General features: G+C 42.4%; 1 protein-coding gene across 2 annotated transcripts in view; it reads left to right on the top strand.

Annotated features, from left to right (window-relative positions):
- The window catches only part of unc5db (unc-5 netrin receptor Db), a 121,681-nt gene that overhangs the window by 33,419 nt on the left and 66,576 nt on the right, over positions 1-21,686 (top strand). For both annotated transcript variants that reach the window (XM_036144667.1, XM_036144666.1), the window contains 2 exons: positions 208-393; positions 10,639-11,001. In XM_036144667.1, coding sequence (XP_036000560.1) covers positions 208-393; positions 10,639-11,001 — 549 coding nt within the window. The remainder of the gene's footprint in view (positions 1-207; positions 394-10,638; positions 11,002-21,686) is intronic.

Raw genomic sequence — 21,686 nt, 5'->3', positions numbered from 1 at the left:
TTGCATAAACACGCAAACACACTGGATTTCCGTTCACAAAGCAGCACAAACAAATAACAACGTTCAGCATTAAACAAAGTTCGAGTTCAGTTAAATATTCATAACATGATGACACACTGCATTTATTTAAGATGAAGCAAACTACTATTTAAAAGTTAACTTTTTTATGAGCTCCTTTCTGTTTGTTTGTTTGTTTTTGTCTTACAGATATGGAGAACTCCATCGACGTGGCTCTGTACTCGGGCCTGGGAGCAGGCATTGTTGCCGTGGTAATCCTTGTTGTCGCTGTCATGTTGTACAGGAAGAACCACAGTGACTATGGCGTTGATGTCATCGACTCTTCGGCTCTCACTGGGGGTTTCCAGTCTTTCAACTTCAAGACCACCAGACAAGGTGAAACTACTTCTTATCTTTACCTTGTATGTTGGTATGCTAAGAACAAGAGGCTAAATGTAAATAAACGGGAAAGGCACGTTAGTCTTGCCGTGATTTCATTGTCTAATTCAGGTTGCATCAGAAGTTGACGTACGCATGGCTGTAGTAAACAGGACGTTGAGTTGCAAACTAGCATGGAACTCACGTCTGAGAAAAATGGAGAGAGGTTTTCTGGAATGTGTTGCTATTGGGCAAGGTGTAGTTGTTGCCATGTCAACTGGTACTGCGTGCATAAGTGGTTATGTTACATGCTATCCAGAGACTTAGAGAAAGAAACGCAATTCTATGCACGTTATGGGAATATCCGGGAGGGCGCCGACAGTGGAAACAGCTGATCGGTCATGTGACGTAAATGTTCGCTACATCAGACCTTATTCAGCAAATGTGTTTCCATCTCTCCTTCCATCTCATTAAGTCTTTTTCAGGAAAAGCCAAAAACCACATCAATTTTTATTAAATAACCTAATTTTAACTAAATAGTTAATTTAGCCATTTCCATCAACATTTTCTGATGCAATGTTTTAAAATGTGCATAAAAACCTTTGATGGAAACATGGCTGAGACATGGACTCCACTAGATCCATAAAAGGTCTGAGGGCAAGATATTAGCAGAATATTTTTATAAATTCCATGAGTTTCGAGGTGAAACCTCCGTGAATCAGGCTTGTTTCATCCAACACATCCTGCAGATTCTTGACTGGATTGGGATTGAAGATTCAAAACCTTGAATTTATTATTGTGGTACTCAAACCATTCCTAAACCATTTTATTTTGAAACAAGGCGCAATTTCCCAGCTGAAAGAGGCCATAAGCCATCTGGGATTTTTTTATTAACTTCTTCAGCAAATAGAGACATGTTTCTCTTCATATGTGCGACAGTGAGCTTTGGCCACCCCTGAACCTGTTGGCTGTTTACCAGTGTTCCTTCCTTGAATGACATTTGATAGATGCTGACCTTTACAATGGAGTTTTGATTGATGCTGTGACCCAGTTGTCCAGCTTTCGTAATTTGACTACGGGACCAGGAATGTTCTTTTCCTGAAAAGTACTTTCCTTTAACGTTCATCTACCCCGACCATTTTTTACAAGCATTTCCACTGACATTGATTGTTTAGTCCTCCCTCTGGAGCCATGTTGACCGTGGTCTGACTCAGCGACTAATTGTGGGAGGGAGGCTTTCTTAGTGGAAATTAAAAAAACTGTGATTTTCAACATTAAAACTATAACCAAGATTCTGACACAGTGATTATATTTTATAACTTGTGTTGAGTCACTATAAAATCCATGGAAATGTGTAACTAATAAATATTAAAGGGATACGGTGTTATCTCACTTTTGAAGTGTGTGTGTGTGTGTGTGTGTGTGTGTGTGTGTGTGTGTGTGTGTGTGTGTGTGTGTGTGTGTGTGTGTGTGTGTGTGTGTGTGTGTGTGTGTGTGTGTGTGGGGAGGGGGGGCAGCTGCATTAGGGATTAAAACCTGGTCTTCAAGCCCTAATGTGTCATCATTTCATGGTAATTACACAAACTGAAACTGAATTATAATCAATTCACAGTTGGAGAAAATGTACAACAATCACACGTATTTAAAGAAGTGGCAGAGATATGATGCCATGACATGACATGACATGGTGATTGTGGTTGTTTTAATGTGTGCCTTAGAACACAAATGGTTTAAAACTCTCAAATAAATCTGTTTTTAATTCTGAAAGTTTAACCAAGGACAGGGGTTGCAAATTAGCTTCTGCTAAAAACCTGCATGCATCTTCTTCTTTGAAAGAGGCAAGGTGATTGTATTTGTCCCTGTTAAATAAATAAATAAATAAATATGGCTTTGAATGCAATATTATAATTATTACTATTAGAAAAGTTAAATTAACTCAAAATTTGCTTTAGACTATTTTAAACTAATATAACTGATGTTGGAAAAAGTTCAGCCAACTTGAAATGCTTAAGAATCTATCCTGCACAACACTCCATCCAAAAGTTCCTAGTGTTGTGCTGGTACACACTGTTTTAAGTTATTTAATGTTTAATAAATAACTCTCTGTTAGGTATTGGCCGGTGAATATCTGCCCAAGGGCTGATATCATGACAATAGTTGAAAGGAATGATTTGAGCACTGGCGTTCTCTTAAAAGCAAACTCTGCACACATATAGAATAAATGAGTGACTATTTCTCTCCAAGTTCAAGAAATTGTTAACAGAAATAAAATGAGCATCCAGAGAACATCACTATAGAATGATTTCTATCTGAATTAACACTATATTTCAATCAACAAATTATCTCTACTGGGCAAGTGAAACTTAACTAAAACTACTAAGCAAAATTTAGATATAAATCAGCTAAGGAACTATGTACACACAAAAGAAAAAAATAAAATGGTTGATCATCATCAGAATGATGCAGTGAATCCTGGTTCACTGCAGATCTAAGTTAAAGAACCAAAAATCGGTTAATCCTAAAGTTATACAAAAACAGCATTAAATCATAATTAATGTTCCATATTAACGCGGTAATAACGCTCGTAGCACTATCAAACGATGGTGGAGTGAAACGAAACAAACATTGTGTTTGAAACAAACCGCATTTGTATAAACGGGAAAAAATAATGTTATACAGAAGCTAATACCAATAAGCTAGCGGACATTTGGCGCTAATTTTAAAAGCTTTATTTTGGTTGTAATGAGCGGACCGGATAACACAAACATTGATATCCCATCAATGTACAAAACCCTTTTGGAGATAAGATTTGTTATAACTGTAAAAACACATTTGATTTACATCAGCATGCCGTGGTTTAGAAGAAGCTAGCGGGAGTTTTAAAAACACTGTGAAAACTCATTAAGTAAACCATTCTAAATAAACCATTTAACTTCCCCTGTTTATTTCTCTACCAAATCTGTTGGTGCCTCCGTGTCAGTGAGGTTCACTTTGGACATCCAGTTGGAAGCAGGAGAATTACTCCAAGGGAAAGTCACTTATCTCAGCAGCGGGCTAGCTCGGAACATAGCAGTGGGGAAACGGCTTCGGGTCCTAGGCGGATCTCCACCGTCTCCAGTCAGCTCTGTCCTGCACAGCTTAGACAGACCACCACTGATTTCAACTCAAAAAAATGTGTTGATTTCAGTTTCACAGATAGCACACTTTACTCAGCTTGGTCGACCCTGAAGATGCTTGTGAGTGTTTGAGTCCCATGCGGCCCGCATGGATGGTTGGTCTTCCCAGCGCGGACCCTCTACTCAAGAGTCCACAGGCAAGAAGAAAGATATGTGAGGTGTAGCCTGGCTTCTTAGCAGTGGCACCCTGCTCAGGGAGGCAGTTCCTTGGTGCCTGTGAGAGACCCAAAATTATTTTGCTTACAACTCAGCCAGATTTTTCCTCATGGCTTGATGGCACAACACTAGTAAATAAAAAAAAGTACTTCCTCCCTACCCTTTTAATTTTCCCCTACTGTGTTAAATGCCGTGGAAAGGCAGAGGGGTAATAATGGCCCCAGAAAGCCACACTACTTTCTAGTAAAGGTTTTTGTAATGGGAACTAGTCTTAAGAGGACACTAAACACCTGCCATTTGTCCAAAGGTCTACCTTCCACAGGACAATGACACAAAGGAAGCAGTTATCGCTACAATGATTAAGATCACAGCATGTCCATCTGTTAGGATGTCCCAGGCATATGTTTGGTCCTGGAAAAAGTTCCTCTTGTGGAAATGTGCTTTCTAAAGTCACCTGTCAGAGGACAGGAGGATATACCTGATTGTTGCATATGGCATCTCGGAACGGTAACATCTATGCCTTAAAAAATGTCGGCAATTCCAAAATAATCCATGGCAGGCATCATGTTGAGTGTACTACAGTACTAGATGTGTGGTGATACTGGAAGGTTATTTGCCCAAGGCAGCTCATCTTTTTACCTTGAAACGGAAGGCAGATACACAATAGTGTGACAGGTATAAAAAATAGTGCCATCAAGTACATTTTGATTGACAATAGACAGGAACCACAAGGCCAAAAGGCAGTGTCGTGAGGGAGCACTGCAGCGCGATTGATGGCATTTGTTTGCATTAAGCGGCGGGGGCTGCACCCTCCCTTTCTTTGTAAGATTTATGCCTCTATAATCAGTGAAAGGACCTGTCCGTCTATTTTGACAGACCTGCACCTCTGTTATTTTGCAGCAGGAGATAATCAATCTCTGATAGACACCAGGCCCACTCAGCCCACCTCCCTCCGGACGGCACGTTTGACTGTCAGTCGACCAATCTTCTACATCGGATTACAGCAGCCTAAGCCACTGATGGATAAATGGGAGGGAGGGGGGGGGGTATGGAACAGTGAGCATCAATTCAATTTTTGTTGTGCGCAGCAATAACTTCTGTAGCTTGTGTGACCGCGACTCTTCCCAGCCAGCCGCGCTACAGGCATTCATATTACAGACCCTGACACTTCTGGGTTGCTGCAAGTGATAGCCGTTGTGGCGACAGGTGATCCATCCAGCCAAAAGCCCCACACCCAGCCCCCTGTCTGGCTTCCTGAGGGCTAGAGAGTCGGTCGTGCACCTTCCTCCCTTACCCTAAATTCTCTATGTCATGAGATTGTAAAGATGTGCAGAGTGCTACATTCAGCAGGTCATCAATCGTATTTAAATAGGCCAACTCTCTCTGCAGCCGGCCCGCTGTGCCCTCCACCGGACCCAATCCCTCCTTTCCATTTAGCAGCCGGGTCGAGACTCCCAGGGAGATGTGGAACACTTCCTTACTCTTTTTTTTTCTTCTTATTGCGTAAAAGCCCCAGTTAGTCTTCAAGGCACTTTTTTTTCTCTCTCGATTAGCCCACTTGATTTTGAGCACCAATTTGAAATTCACAGGTTTTTTAATAAATTGTAGCAAATTAAACACATCTCCGAGGGGAAAAAGGGCTCTCCAAGTCTGTCTTTATTGTGACTCTTACTTACTTTGAGAACAAAAAGAAAGAAACAAAAGTAACAATGCTTTAAAGTAGTTTGAAAAGCTGTCCGACGTTTCTCCAGAGTGTCGGAGAGGCAGAGTGCAGAATGAATATCGGAGCTGACCCTGTCCTTCCACATTTCTTCTCCTTCTGAGTGATTTTTAATCAGAGGCCCAATTCCAAACCCATCCCTCAAGGTATTCAACCCGAGGTACATTTCATTAACTTCTCTCATCTCACTGCTGCCATTCCATTTGCGCAGCTCCACTCCTAAAGATGCACACTCAGGCGATAATCAGATCATTCTCCACTCGACCAGAAGGGGAGAAAATTTAGCGGTGATCGAATGTCAGCTACAGTGGGCTAATGTCCACCAGGCTGCAGCCCCGAGACCGAGACCTGGAGAGATCCAGATACGTTTGCCGGAACCACTTAGAAATAAAATATGGACATATTTTCAAAGCGCTTTTCCAGAACATCCTAGCAATTACTTACAACCGCTCCATGCTGAGCCAGTACCTTTTGAAAATATTAGCTCAGTTATTGTAAGGTTGCAGGTTGAGAAAATCACAGGGCACAGGTTAAGTCCTGCAATGATGATGCTGAGGCTTGGTGGGTGATGGTGGTGGGGGGGGGCTGGAGGGAGGCACGGTGATTGACCTGAGTGCCGGTCTTTATTATGAAACTTGATTTGTTTGAAAACCTGCTTTGCCACTTTTCATGGTTTGTTATCTTTTGAACATTATAAATCATTAATATTCACTTTACAAATCATAACTTCTCCCTCATACGTCTTCAATGTGAGCATGGAAGGGTGAAAGCATGAAAGAGGTGCATGACAAGGCAAAAACGTGGGTGAAGCACACGATCAAAATGATGGGTGTTACAGGAAAAAAAACAGGAACCAAGGATAAAAAAAAACTCTAAACTAAACCTAAACAATACATCAAGAACTTAATAAACAAAACAAACAAGCAAAATCCTGAAAAATCGTGACAGCAAATCCAATTCTATGATGCTAACAGAGTCAGAAAGGTGGGAGCATATGGTTGCTGTGGTCTCTACGTTGTCAGGGTTTTGTTTACTGATGAACTCAGGACGCACACACGGGACTAAAAGTTTGAGTCTTTATTGAAGGAAGTATGCTGGGTGGTGAATGATGAAGACCGGAGGTTCAGGACTGCAGAAGGTCAGGGATGAATGTGATGGCAGGAGCTGACGGCCCGGAGACAGAGAGTCCACACTTGCAAGGTGCTGCTCGGCTAGCAGGCCTCATAGCACTCAGGTTAGCAGTTCATTGGAGACACCAGGGCACAGAGCTGAGCTTCTCCAGGGCGGCTAGTCAGGTTAGCAGAACTTGAGAGACACCAGGGCACAGAGCTGAGCTTCACCAGGGCGGCTAGTCAGGTTAGCAGAACTTGAGAGACACCAGGGCTCAGAGCTGAGCTTCACCAGGGCAGCTAGTCAGGTTAGCAGAACTTGAGAGACACCAGGGCACAGAGCTGAGCTTCACCAGGGCGGCTAGTCAGGTTAGCAGAACTTGAGAGACACCAGGGCACAGAGCAGAGCCTTTCCAGGATGGCTAGTCCAGTTAGCAGTTCTCTGGAGACACCAGGACACAGAGCAGAACCTCTCCAGGAACAAACAGTGAACAAACGGTCTTTAGAGTGACTGACAGGACTAACCTTAACAACAGGAGCAAAACAAAGCTTCCAAGGCAAAACGGGGACTGGCATGGAGAGGTGTGGAATGATGACGGCCCAGTGCTGAACTGAAGACAGAGGCAGGTTTAAATAGAACACTTCACAGGTGGAACAAGGGTCTGGCTAATTGACTGGTAAATGATATCAGGTGTGACTGACTGCTGAGGAGGTGAAGTGAAAATTGACAGAAAATAACTGATGACTGAAAACTAACAATAAATAAAGTCAAACCTAACCCAAAAGAGATGAAAAAATGAAAGTAACAGAAAAACAAAGCCAAACCAAAACTCAACCATGACATACGTGGCCCATGGTTTATAGGGTTTAAGGATAAATTTGAACCCTGTCACCCTTTTTTATTTTCATTCTGAATTACTACAAATCCTGAAAACAATTAAAAGTAGATCCAGCGATTTTTCTGGGAAATCCAAGTAAGAAATCCAAGTCCCTTTTTTAATAACTGTGCATGTGCCAGACCGTCTTACCTGCTCTTCCGCTCCTCAGGGGGATTACATGAAAAAAATCTCCCAAATCCACTCTGGTCTTATTTCTTTCTATTGGTCAGAGTTTTTACAGGCCTACAGCTCTCACACAGATCTAATTTCTAACCTCCTTTTTCTGAATACATAATTTATTGACTACTGTCAGGATGGAAGGACTATTTCACCCAGTGTAACAAAAAAAGTGTTTCTGAACAAGATTACCAACTATAGCTTTAATCATTATTAAATTCTATTTTTGTCCGTGTTAGATGACAGCAATTACTCAAATGTGAATAAACAGACTAATTTAAATGTGTTAGTTTTAATACAGGATAAAAAAAAGACCCAGTAAAAAAGCACCGGCACCCTCCACAAGGATCATCCCAGAGCCCATCCTCGGTAATTAATGGTTTTCCTAAAAATAAAACAACATTAGCCTCCCGCTTTGCACCCCTCGCCAGGCAACAGCTGGGCAGCAAGGACTCAGTGACTTCACTGTTATCTTGGTACCGCTGCCAGATCGATGCGGTGCACTGCTCGCTCTGTTTGGCAGTGTCTCCACATTTAATGGCCACAGATGAAGACCTAAACCCCCTACCCTCGTCCACAAACACACACACTCTCTCACACACACAGTGGGGGCTGAAGGACTCTCATTTACAGTGCAGACCTCTCCTGGCCCACCTTCTTCTCCTTCAGGAGGACAACCGGGTGTCCTGAGGAGCTGACTCCAGCAGATGGATTATGGAGATCAAGCTGTGTGTGTACTTGGTAATTAAATCTGATGCCCTGACCGTGGTTTTGGAGCCCTGGACCTTCTGTCCAGGTCATGCTCCATTGTCCCTTGTGCACCACTCTCCTGCCTGGACATGCAGTTTTGACTTCCCTGGTCAGCCATGTAGCCACCAGACATGATATAAAGTCTGATTTAAGCCATATATACGTTACCCTGAGACATTAAAAAGTGTATATTATTTTAAAATAATAATGAAATTTTTGTCTTGTTTTACTAAACTTAGTTCCCTCAAAAGTATTCACACCCCTTAACATATTTCATGTTTTTTTCACTTTACAACCGCAAACCTCATTGTATCTTATTGATATGTTATGTGATGAACCAACACAAACTTCCACATTACCATGTGATGGAAGTATGGTGACACAGGGGCTTTAAAAGGTTTTTGCAAATAAAAAACAGAGGTGTAGCATGCATTCGAATTCAGCGACAGTTTCAGCTCTCGAAGCACTTCATGATGATGGTGCCCCTCTAGCTGGGGAAGATGTTCTGGCTCGCTGCTGCTTGGAGAGTCGAAGCGTGCAAAGAAGCTATTTAACTGCGCTTGTAGTCAGTGATGTTTTTGATACATCTCCACCTGTCGCGTGGATTGTTGCTGCTGAAGTGGTCCTCTATGCACTGCTTGTACCTTTGCTTGGCCTTCTGGGTGCCTTTTTAAAGTTCACTCCTAGCCCCGCTGTGGGCTTATCTGTCTCCAGATCTGAACGCTGCATCATGGGCCTACAGCAGGGACCGCACCGAGCTGTCCACCCATGATTTCTGGTTGGCAAACACTCTGATTGTCTTCGTAGGTAGGACAGCATCAGTGCAGAAGTGAATATAGGAAAACACAGATGATGTGTAGCTTTCTAAGTCAGTGCCCTCTTTAAATACATCCCAGTCAGTGTTTCCAAATCAGTCCTGTAGAGCTGAGCAAGCTTCTTCTGTCTAAACCTGGATGTTTTTTTTAGCACCGGTCTGGTTCTGCAGATTAGTGGCTTGTAGGCAGGAATCAGTTCCACAGAGATGAGAGCTGATGAACTGAAGTGAGGGGCTGCAGCAGCTTTGTTTGCTCCTGGGAAGTTACTGTAAACCGGATCTAATGGTTCATTGTCTCTGGTTGGGAACTTAATAAATGTATGAAACATGGGGAGCACAGCCTTTAAATTAACATGGTTAAAGTTTTACATTTTTTTAAAATTGACACTTTTATCCAAAGTGAAATCATTTTTTATATTTTGAGGATTTTGAACGGGTGATTCATACTTTTATTTGCTCCCAACTCGATTATTGCAAATCTCTGCATGTCGGTGTGAGCCAGGTCGACTGCAGTTGGTTCTGAACGCTGCAGCTCGCCTCTTAACACGAACAAAAAAGCGTGAACATATTTCACCAGTGCTTGCTTCTCCTTACCGGCTCCCCATTTGTTTTAGAATTAATTTTAAACATTTACTGTTGACCTATAAGGCCCTAAATGGGTTCCTACCTGCATATTTGTCTGATCTTCTGCAGCCTTATGCGCCCTCTAGATCCCTTACATCTAATGCCCATTTGTGTTTAGTTGTCCAAAGGTCCAGGCTGGTCCACAGTGGCTTTTTCTGGTGTAGCTCCTAAATTGTGGAACCAGCTGCCTCTTTATATTAGACAGACCTCAACTCTTGGTGCTTTAAAATCTCTGTAAAAGAAATTTATACTCACTGGCTTTTAACACAGTGTGAGAGTTTTTCTCTATTTTTTCTTTATTTGTTCAGTGTTTGTATTGAATTATCATCGATTGTTTTCCTTTTATTGTGCAGCACTTTGGCCAACGGTAGTTGTTGTGCTATATAAATAAATTTGATTTGATTTGAATTGTCCAACCAAAGATCAGACCTAAAGGAAGCTGAAGTTGAGAATCTGTTCCTTGTTAAATAATATCCATTTTACGTTATCAATCTTTGTGCAAAGCTAGTAGGGGCATAGCCCAAAGCCTTGCAGCTACTGTAGAATTCTCTGAATGATATCTAATGCACAAAAACAAAGCAACACATTTTCTGTATTCTTTGATCCTGTGACATCATCTCAGCTCTTTTTACTCTTTCTAAACTTCAAAGTAATATCAATGTTTTATTTTTCTTATTTCTAAAAAAATCATTGAAAAATACCATGGGTGGTGTAAAGAAATAAGAAAGACAGACCTTGTTTAGCTATATCTCGAGTACTGGTTTTAACACGAAGAAGACAGAAACTTTTATTGTTGTCATTCCAACAAATAGAGAGCTTTTAGTTGACTATGCGACTGCTTGTCATTCCATGTCTGCAGGCAACCCGCTGCTTCTCAACTCCTCAATGCAACCAGACATGACCGTGGGACGGACGTACAGCACGCCGCTCTGCTTCCACGACAGCGCAGACAAAGAGCTCTTTGACCCCCTGCCGGACATTAAAGTCAAAGTCCAGAGCTCGTTCATGGTGTCCCTGGGTGTGGCAGAGCGAGCCGAGTTCCACGCCAAAGTGCCCAGTGAGTCTTACCCGCAGGACCTCGGCTGCGACTTCTGCGGTACGGTGGACAAACGCAAGAAAGGCCCGCTGACACTCAACGGGCCGCTCAGCTCCAGCAGAGAGCAGCTGAGGACCAGCGGCGTGTTCGGCCACGCGGGAGGTCGGCTGGTGGTGCCGAACACAGGTGAGAGTCGCTGGAAGCGAGATGAAAGCACAGGCTGAGTTTGTTATTCGCAGAGAAAAAACGCTGCCAGTCCTGCTCTGTTCTCCCTCTTCCAGTAATGACAGGCTGCAGTAACTTCTCGTGACGGCAGACATCAGAAGCCAGAACTGTGTGATAGCTGCAGTGTGCTTAGAGAGTCTCCTCAAGACTAACGTTTAACTGCTTCTTCTACGTTTTCTCAGCTGCCATGCTGTTTGTTTTAGTCCTAGACTCTCAGCCCTGCTTGCATCATTAGAAAACAGCCTTTCTTTGTTGCATTTCAGTTATGTTTTGGCGAACGTGGAGATTTGGACATAAAAAAAAAAAAAAACAGGGATGCATTAATCAGAGATTTGCATTTGGAAGCATGTTGCCCCATTGAAAATAATGGGAATTAAAATGATCCCCTCCAACCCTCCACCTTCACCCATTCCAAACAATGCACAGCACACAAATCGTTTCAGCATAATAGACTCATCAAGGCTACGTAAGCGTGCTAGAAGCATTGCATGGGGAAATAATGACGGAACAATAAATGATTAAGACAATGAACACACTTTCTCTGGGACACCCACCTGCTTGGCATGGTGCAGATGATTGAGAGGTTGTTTTTTTTTATTATTATTATTTTTGTTTTGGAAGGATAAACAACTTTCAAAATGATTTAAAAGAAGGCATCATGCTGCATAGTGTGGGCCCATTATCTGACAATCTGACAAATTCAGCATTACTGGCATCTCATATATTGTATAACTCCACTGGCACTGGCAGCACTTGTGCCACTGTCTCTGGATTTGCAATTAAAAAGAAATAATTTCACAGGCATTGTTTTTCTTTTTCTTTAAAAAAATAATAATCCAAACTATTGCTAATGTACAGAGACATTGATTTTTAGCTTGGGTCATGCAGCACACAGACACTTTGCAGTTTTTATCCAAATTGCACACAGGAGGGGGTACCTCTTATGTTGGCTGGTTGGCATGATGGGAGCAGGAGAAACAGGGCAAACAAGATATTTGGATCCTGGGGAATTTATGTGGCTTTTGTGTTTAGAAAAAAAATCATATTAAATTTTTTGCACATAAATGCTCCACTGTATTAGCAATTGGTATAATTAGCAGGGTTGGCGTTACTTATAGATTGTTTTCATGGGACATCATCAAACCGGGTCCGGCCATATTGGAAGAATAGAAACCGTAAGTACAAACATGAGTTCTGTTCCTGTAGGTCATGTCTCTCTGTATGTGAAAAATAGAGTACCTAATGGAAAAGGAAGAAAAAGCAGAGTCTCAGGAGATGCCTAACCTGACGCCGCCAGATAGATTTGCTTCGCATATCCATCTGGAAACCTTCCGTTGAAGTAATTTTGGGAAAGGGCGAAAATACTGGTTAGCTGATTGGCCTATGTTGGTGATAGACAAGCCAAATAAACCAATCAGATCAACGAAACATATGACGTACTCGTCAACATGCTTCGTCGTTGCTCGTAACAGAGTGACAACAAAAACACAACCACAAGCCAAGCTACTCTTGCTGCTGCAGGTAAAGGCTCGTTAGCTCAGCAAAGAAATACTCTGTAATTCCGATAAAACTTGCTCGATAGCCACGCTAACGCTAGTTTCATCGGCTGAAGCCGCCATGTTCTTTAGACTGAACTGTCGATCTTCTCGTTGCGTCACACCTCAACCCGCCTCAAAGCCAACGCTGATTGGACGTTCGTTTGGTGAACGGCTCCAAATTTTCTTTAACGGAGAGTAGCCAGACTGATCTGCGAGTGAAACCTTGAAAGCTCGCGAGATCAGGATGGTCTCACGAGGCTAGGAGATGCCAGCAGAGAGGTGAGATCTTTGGCTATAGTTACATCATTTGAGGAGGAGAATTTAGACAACATCACTTAGTGAGCGCAATACATTTTCAGGTTAGGTTCCACATTTTTTTAAACAGTTTTTTTAAGGCTTGTCTCTTTAGCATTTATTTGTCCTTTAGTTGTCCTGATGGCAACGTGACTTCCTGGTTGCCATATGCTGCCATCTATTAGTACCGCAACCCAGGCACTGAATCATTTTCTCTCATATTATCAATGTCTGCTGAAGGCTATGAATGACTCATTCAGTTGAATTCAGTGCGGGAACCCCAAAAACATTCAAAACATTTAGGAAAGTTGTCTATTTGATGATTGGAGGTGATGATGATGGATGATTATCTTCCACCATTTGCATGGGATTCTCTTGTTCTCTAAGTTGCACCTTCATGATAACCAAACTGCATAGTTACTTTATTTTGCATCTCAAATGATTTATTTAAAATTGAAATGGTCCCCAAGCATTTACAAGACTTAATGTCTTGTAAAGGCTTGCTCTTAGGTGTAGAGACTTATACATTTTGGTAAATCGGGTACCAAAAACCAACAATCGCAATGTCAAAATCCACTTAACTGATTAACACACGTGCATGGCCACATGTATGGAACTTTTGCAATTTGATGTCGGTGAAAACAGTCTATACCTGTATCATGATTGGGTATCAGCCATCTGTTTCAATGGTATAAGGAGACATGATACCATAGGTAGATAATTCTCCACCATTACCTTCCCACCAGATAGGATAATCTACCACGTGTGTCACATTTAGACCCACATTACATATTTTCTTCCCAACACGCATTCATAGGAAAAAATTGAGATGTGAAAAGAAATCTGCCAGTTGCTAACATGAGCTGTGAAATTAAAGCCATGGCGAGATGTAAATGACATTTCTTCCCTGCCTTCTATTGTCCCTGCTCTTGTTATGACGATCTTAGGTTGGAACTGTGGAACAGAGGAAAAGATCAAAAATATTAAATTGTATGTTTAGAACCTGTGGATCTCTTCCTACTTTAATGAGCTTGGATGCCTGTTGAATCTGGTAGCTAGCTACAGCCAGGATTAATTTGATTAAAATATTTTATTGAGATTTTATTTAATAAGCCCAATCTAAAGAAGTTGGTCACTGCGAAGCGGCAGGAAAATACATTGTCTGGCCAAAAAAAAATCTGGATTTAACTAAGCAAATAGGTACGAGCCTCCCGTTGGATAATTACTGCATGGGCGATTATGTTTCAGCCGGCAACAAGTTATTGAACCCCAACTGGTGCAATGAGTTCAACGAGTTGCTTCTCATTTCTTAAACAACCATGTGGAACAACACATCCCATGGTTGTGGAAAATATGTCAGTCTTTTTCAGAAGGGTCAAATCCCTGACATGCATAAAGCAGAGAAAACACCTAAGGACATCTAAGAATTGTCCAACGCATTATTAAACACTGGCTAGTGGGGACTCATTGTCTTTGAGGGAAAAAAGTGGTCGGAGTAAAATCCTGAATCATCATGATAGGCGATCACTTAAATGTTTGGCAACCAGACTTTTGTTGAGTTATTTTTGACGTTTCAGCACCTATCCAGGAGTCTTTGCCAGTTGTGGTGGCTCACACTTGAGCAACCTGCTGTTGGAACGCTGTTGTTTTTAACGACATGGAGGACCATCCTCCTAGATGCATTCTAGGTCAGATACAAATCTGCCATTGTCCATTAGAAGCTATTGCTTGGTGTGAGTGGAGTACTTGGTCACCTGAATGATTATGAGACGCTGATGTAATCTCTTTGGAATGTGTTGGAGGACCGAGCTGTGAACACTGCGATTTAAGCCTGTTTGCTGTTCCGATGACCCGGATAACTGAGGATTTGCACAGGCACTTAAACGTTTGGTGAAATCAAATCGAAGCAGTAGAACTCCGGGCTATGTTTAAGTCAAAGTAAGAGCATTTTCACATGCACAATGTGAAGGGAACTCAGGGGATTGGGACTGAACAGCTGTGTAGCCTTAAGAAAACCATTAATCAGCGAGGCTAACTGGAAAAGAGGCTTCAGTTTGCTAGGGACAATAAAGATTGGACTCTGGAGCAATGGAAGAAGGTCATATGGTCTGATGAGTCAAGGTTTACCGTGTTCCAGAGTGATGGGAGCATCAAGGTAAGAAGAGAGGCAGGTGAAGGGATGCACCCATCATGCCTACTGCCTACTGTACAAGCATGTGGGGGCAGTGCTATGATCTGGGGTTGCTGCTGTTGGTCAGGTCTAGGTTCAGCAACAGTATGAGCTCAAAGAATGAGGTAAGCTGACTACCTGAATATACTGAATGACCAGGTTTTTTCATCATTGGATTTGTTTCCTCCCTGATAGCACGGGCGTATTCCAAGAGGACAATGCCAGGATTCATCAGGCTCAAATTATAAAAAGAGTGGTTCAGGGAGCATGAGACATCATGGACTGGCCACCACAGAGTCCAGACCTTAACCCTATTGAGAATCTTTGGGACTTTGTGCAGTGGGCAGACTCTACCATCATCAATGCAAGATATTGGTGTAATATTAATGGATCATTGGGTGGAAGTAAATCTTGTGACATTGCAGACGCTTATCAAAACAATGCCACAGCGAATGCGTGCCGTAATCAAAGCTAGAGGCGGTCCAACGAAATATTAGTGTGTGACCTTTTTTTTTTTTGGTTTCGACTTCTTTTGGCCAGGCAGCGTAATTCATGATATTATTTCTTTACTAATCAGAATCAGGATCGGAAACAACTTTATTGACCAATCTGTGGGTACAAACAGGGAGTGAAAACATTTTTTAACTTGTGTGAAGAGCTGTGTGATGCATTTGTCTTCAGGAAACCCTACTACCCCGAAATAAAATTCAGTGCAAGCAGTTGTATTAAAGAAAATAGTGTTGCCCTGTATGTAATTTAGTCTTAGCAAAAGCTGTTCTTTAAAGGCCTCAGAGGTGTTTTATAAAACATTGGGAACAAACAACCTCATGATGACCAGGAAACCCCGCAGAATCAGATTCATTAACGCGCCCTGCACATATTCAAAGACAAACTGTGTTAATAAACTTAGCTGGAAATGTTGTTTGTGATATCTGTGGAAAATAGCCAGCGGGCTTTGGATTGACCTGTTATTGTCTTACTTATCGGCTGTTGTTCCCCATGAGCCTGTCTATAGCTCCTCACAAAAATGAGCATTTCCTCTGGTCCAGCAGCAAACTGCTGCATCATCAGTGGGATGGCTCTTCCTCTGTTGGGACAGGGAGGCAGGTAAGAGTTGATGGGGAGAAAGATGGAGTCACATACAGCACAATCCTTGAAGAAAATCAGATAGATGCTGCAGAGGAGATGAGACTGGGGTCAAGGCTCATCTGTCAGCAGGACAACAACCCTAAACACACAGCTATAGAGCTACAATAGTATGGTTTAGATCAAAGCTGTTAGCAGGGATCAGTCTAAGTCCACACCTAAATCCAACTGAGAATTTCAAGCAAGGCTTCACAATTCCTGTTCAAAGAAGCTCTACATCCAATCAGGATAAGCATGTGCTGATTTGCACAGAGGAACGTGTAAAAGTCTCAGTTTTCAGTAGTGAAAAAAAACTCTGGGGAGCTTTATGCAAATGCACACCTTGCATCATGCAAATGTTATTGGAATGTACAAAGGATGGATGGGTGGATGGATGGATGGATGGATGGATGGATGGATGGATGGATGGATGGATGGATGGATGGATGGATGGATGGATGGATGGATGGATGGATGGATTATTTTAAAAAAAAGTCATAGATCATTTTCCTCTTATTTGACAACGATGCTTCGCTTTATGTTGGTCCATCAAATATAAAAATCCCAATAAAATACACCACCATAAGTGTTAATATTATGACAAATGTGAAAAAAAATTGAAGGGGTGTGAATACTTTTGCTTGGCACAATAAAAGTTTACCTACGTAGTCAGTAGTAGCATTGGGTGGTTATCAGCTGTCTGTCAGGGTACACAAAGAAACAGAAATGGAAAGAAAAAGCCCTTCTTCAGGCAGCGCTGCCGTGTCTGCATCTAATTGAAATGAACCGGACATTCACACACAAAGCGAAGGGCGAAGGAGGATTATATAACATTACAGGCAACAGGAACGAGGCAATTAGCGGCATCTATGGCAATTGTTGCAGTTGCCCACAAGGTCAACAGTACGTTTGAACCGCTGCACCCTCGGCACTCTGACCATGGACGTCACGTACGTGGCGTCTCCATCAGCCGGCTTTCAGGGATGAAATGAAATCAGCCTCCTGCGGATGACTTTCTGGCCGAGGATTTGAGTCGAGGAGTCGCCGCTGTCAAGAGCAGCACTCACACGGCGTGTCTGCGGGGACCGCTATTTGTTAGCCTGCGTCGCCCAGCCCCACACACGGCACTTCACTGCAGATTACTGAAACCTCTGGTCATCTGGCTGATAAGCTGTAAAATAGCAGCATCTCTCACATGCGTGCGCTTTCACAAAGACTTTGAAGACGCAGCCTGTCAAACAGAAGCTTCACGCTGCATCCCCACACAGCAGGGGTGGACCAAATCGCAGTTTGATAGATTGAATTAAATTTGAATTAGAAAAAAAAAACGTTTTTAAAAATTGACTAGCAGCTTCCCTCCTTGAATTTATGTCTTAATTATTCCACAGACCTTGCTTTGAACATTTGCTGCAACTGGAATGGCTTTCTATCAAAGAAATAGCTCCTGTGTGAATTCAGTGCTGAGAGACTTTAATGTTGGAAGAAAATCACTTCAAATTAAAGTGTGAACTGTGCTTGTCATTAACAAAATGAAGATTGTGATCAATTCACTGACCTCACTGTGCAATGGCTTTAGCAAAGTGTTTCTATTTCATTGTTTTTAAAATTATTATTATCTTGCAAGATGACAATTGTTGAATGTGATGCTAAGCGTACGTTTTGTTTCTATATTGAGTGAAAGAAATCTTCATTGCCAGGCACAGTGCTGGATAAAAATATTTGCCCCCTTAAAGATCATGAAATGATAATAGTGAATGATAACTGGACTAAATGCAAAACGCAGAAAACATTTCTAATGATGGTGTTTATGAGAACGAAAAATGTTACCCCAATCAATATGGTCGTAAATAAAGTCGACAGGTGAATACAGCATGTCTTCCTGCTTCTGAAGCAGCAAGGAAGCTCCAGACCATCACCCTACCACCACTTTATTTGATTGTCATTTTAAATTTCTGCCTGGGGGATCATCAACATATCTTTTTTGACAAATGTGCGAGGAACTTAATTATTCAGCAGTGATTTTGGCCTAGGAACTCTGTCATGGATTTCCTTTTGGCCAATCTCTTTCTCACTTAATCAAAAAACACCAGGCTAAACACTGAGCTAAGTTAGGTCTGCAGAGGATTAGATGTCATTTGGTTTCTAAACCCAGTGCACATTTGTAATAATTTAGGAAGAACAGCCACTCCTGTGAAGGTTTGCCTCTGTTCTGTTTCCTCTGTTTGTGTATAAGGAACCCAGATGTGATTCTCTGGAGTCTCTGAGCCTTATAAATGGCTTTGTAACCATTTTTTCAGTCTGATCTATATCAGTGGTTTTGCTTCTTATCCTTTCTTGAATTTCTTAAGGTCGCATTGCAGTGTAAAGCACTCCAGCGTTGAACTCCAGAACCGTGGAGTCGTGTTTGCTGTAGTGACAAATAATGCCAGTTTGTCTGGCAATCCCTTCGACAAGTCTGACTTTGATATTTGCCTGGAGAGCAGCACGTCTGAGTGCATGGTATAAAGTTGGGTTTAGAGGATATTGTGGTGTAGAGTGCTTTTTCCAGCATTGGGCGCAGACAAAGGAACTCAATGTTTCATCACTGAGCGTTACGGGTGGCCGTGGCTCACCGATGCACCTGGGAAGCAAAGGCTAGCCTGGATGTTCTGATCCAGTAGAGGAGCTACTTTAGCTCAAATTGCTGCAGAAGTGAATGTTGTCTCTCATAGAATAATGTCAACATGTACACACATTGCAGATCGCTGTGTCTGGTGATGTAATGCTGCAGACCAGCCAGGGTGTTCATCTACCAGTGTGGACAGAGCCAGCAATGGGGGCAAAAGCTTAGAAGCTGGATTATGAAGCAACAGAAGACGGTGGGCTGCTGTTATAAATTTCTACATCGCATGGGTATATGCACATGGCTGGGTGCATCTTGGGAACATATGGCACCAGTATATACCTCCAGGGGAGGTAGTTTGATGTAAAACCCTGGGTCGGGCCATCCATGTGAATATTACTTTGACATGTAGCACCTACCTAAGCATTATTGCAATCCATGGAGCCCCTCCTCTCAACTTAAAGGACCCAAAGGATCTGATAGCAACATCTTGGTACAGCAGCGCACCTTCAGGGTGGAAAAGAACATGACATCCTATTTATCAAGCCCTTTAACATTTCAGTCATTCCTGACCAAAATGCTGTACAGTAACAACAGAGGTGATTAAAGCAAGAAACATGGCATTTTGATGGAGAAAACAGGGTTGTAAATAAGCCACAGTGCAGAATGTTTGTCATCATTCTCCTGAAAAAGCATTATTTTTTTAACAGTGTCCTGTCTGGCAATGTGGCAACAAGAATTGTTGTCTTAATGCCAAAAAGAGCCCAACAGATTTTACTTTCACAAGTGGAGTAGTAAGGCTTTCGTTATAGTGCTCCGCTTGGTTTATGCACCCCCGTTCCCCAAGAACCCACCCAGAGTGGGGGGCTCCGTCAGTCGCACCACCATAGCCCGGGGACCAGGGAGAGGCAGCAGGGTCCGTGAGCCAACCACTCACCAGCACACCAGAGGCCCCGGTAGGGCCAGACACCAGGGCGTACACCGGCCCAGATCCCAAGCAGCATACTCCACAGAACCCGAACCCCCGAGGCCCCGCCAGGGCACCCGCCCACGGGCGACACACCCCAGGGACCCTGGATCCCCGGACCACGCAGCGGCAGCACAGCTACCAGGCCAGTACCCCCCAAGAGCGCCGCAAGCGGCCGCTGTAGACTAACCTGAGGCCTCCCAAGCCCCTCCCAGATGGGGGCAACAGACAGCAGATGCTGTCTCAAGATTAAAATGATCCAACAAAAGATCTCTATACTCATTGATAATGAGATTTTCCTTACTTTTCCAATTCATGAGGATAGTTTTCTTTGCAATACATAAGGCAGTGAAAGCCATGCAACCTATTTTTTTCCCCAGAGAGCATTCTCTGGGGAAAGGAAGGTGAAATTTTACAACTCAGGCACTTTGATAAGTCCTTACATATCTGAACCCAGAATCTCTGAACAAAGCATTTTGAATTCTCTCCGTATGATGGAACTGAGATCAGGGTCTGAGAACAGGCCTTTGTTAGTGGTTGTGAGCGTGATTATGCTCTGAGTGGTTTAGAAAAGGAGAAACCTTTTTTTTTCTTAGCTTACGGTTTGTGAAAAGCAAGAGTGAAGAAACGTGGTTGCAGATGCACATGTTTTCCCTCCTCTGTGGACCTGGTATAGCAGCTTGTCTGACGTGTGAAACTGTTTATTTGATGCAAACAGACCTGTTAGAATGCACGTTTCACAAAATGCTCACTTTCCACAGAGCTTCAAAAAGCTTTCTTCTCTGTTGTGAAGCAGAGCCTGTCTGTGCTCTTTGCGCTTCCATGTGAATGTGTTTCCACTATAATCAGCAGCAGATGAATGGCGTATTGCAGCACTTGATTTAATTTGCTTTAAGTTGTATATTTACCAGTTCAGCGGACATGGCTGGTTTGGATGATTAGACTTTATTCAGCCTTAGGCAGCTATATGCATCCTACTTTAAAGTACCGTTGCTGACAGAAATTTCCAGAGACATATACTGGACATGTAGGTTATGTTATGAATAGTCCAGCTTACTTGACCAGTGTTCTCCCTAAAAGAAAAAGTGGCCTCTTGTAGGCTGGTTGTGATGCCCTTCACACTGTAGGGTAAAGTCAATGAGTGTTTAGGTGAGTTATATTTAACCCCTGGATAGGAGGTACAACATGTTAAAAAGGTTTGTATTCTGAATACACACAACACCAGCAGGACGCTATACGGTGATGGCAGGTTTCTTAGAATACAGACAACCTTAGCAACAACATTAGGAACCTATCACTGATATTCTGAGGTTTAGATACGACACTGTCTTCATGGCTACAGCTGTTATAATAATTTCGTGATTTTAAAAATGTGCTTTGTGATTTTAAAAAATTAAAAATGAACTGTTCTTTCGTCCAGCCAGGTAGAGGTATGGGACCGAATATATCGAATATGTATATATATATATATATATATATATATATATATATATATATACAAATTGGTGTCCTCCTGAAACTCCTAATCGTGTCCAGATTTCAAACATCTGGGTCAAGCTGACTACCTCATATGAAAGGAAGTTGGTCAGGATGTTAAACACAAAGATATTCCAAGGGTCAGGTTTACTAGGAGCTAGAAGCTGCTGGAGCAGCAGTCTCACCATCCACCGGGAAGCAAAGTTAACCTCAACATGGCTTCCAGTGGACACCTTTAAACTCAGCAAACTAAACTTTAAAAGCTACCCACATGCACAAAACTAATGTTTTCTGGAGAAAGATGGATCTGTTTTATGTTGCGGTGTCTAGGAATATGTTTGGAGAAGTCATGTTGCCGATTTTAAAGTGAAGCGCACTTCACCAGCTATCAGCTGTGATGGTGGCTGGGTCATGGGGAGAGTCTGTTTGGTGAAGTACACACCTGAGAGCATCCATAACGCACAACAACACTTG

Source organism: Fundulus heteroclitus, chromosome 12 (genome assembly GCF_011125445.2).
Source record: "Fundulus heteroclitus isolate FHET01 chromosome 12, MU-UCD_Fhet_4.1, whole genome shotgun sequence".
Lineage (NCBI taxonomy): Eukaryota > Metazoa > Chordata > Actinopteri > Cyprinodontiformes > Fundulidae > Fundulus > Fundulus heteroclitus.
This window is presented reverse-complemented; position numbering and strand designations above follow the sequence as displayed.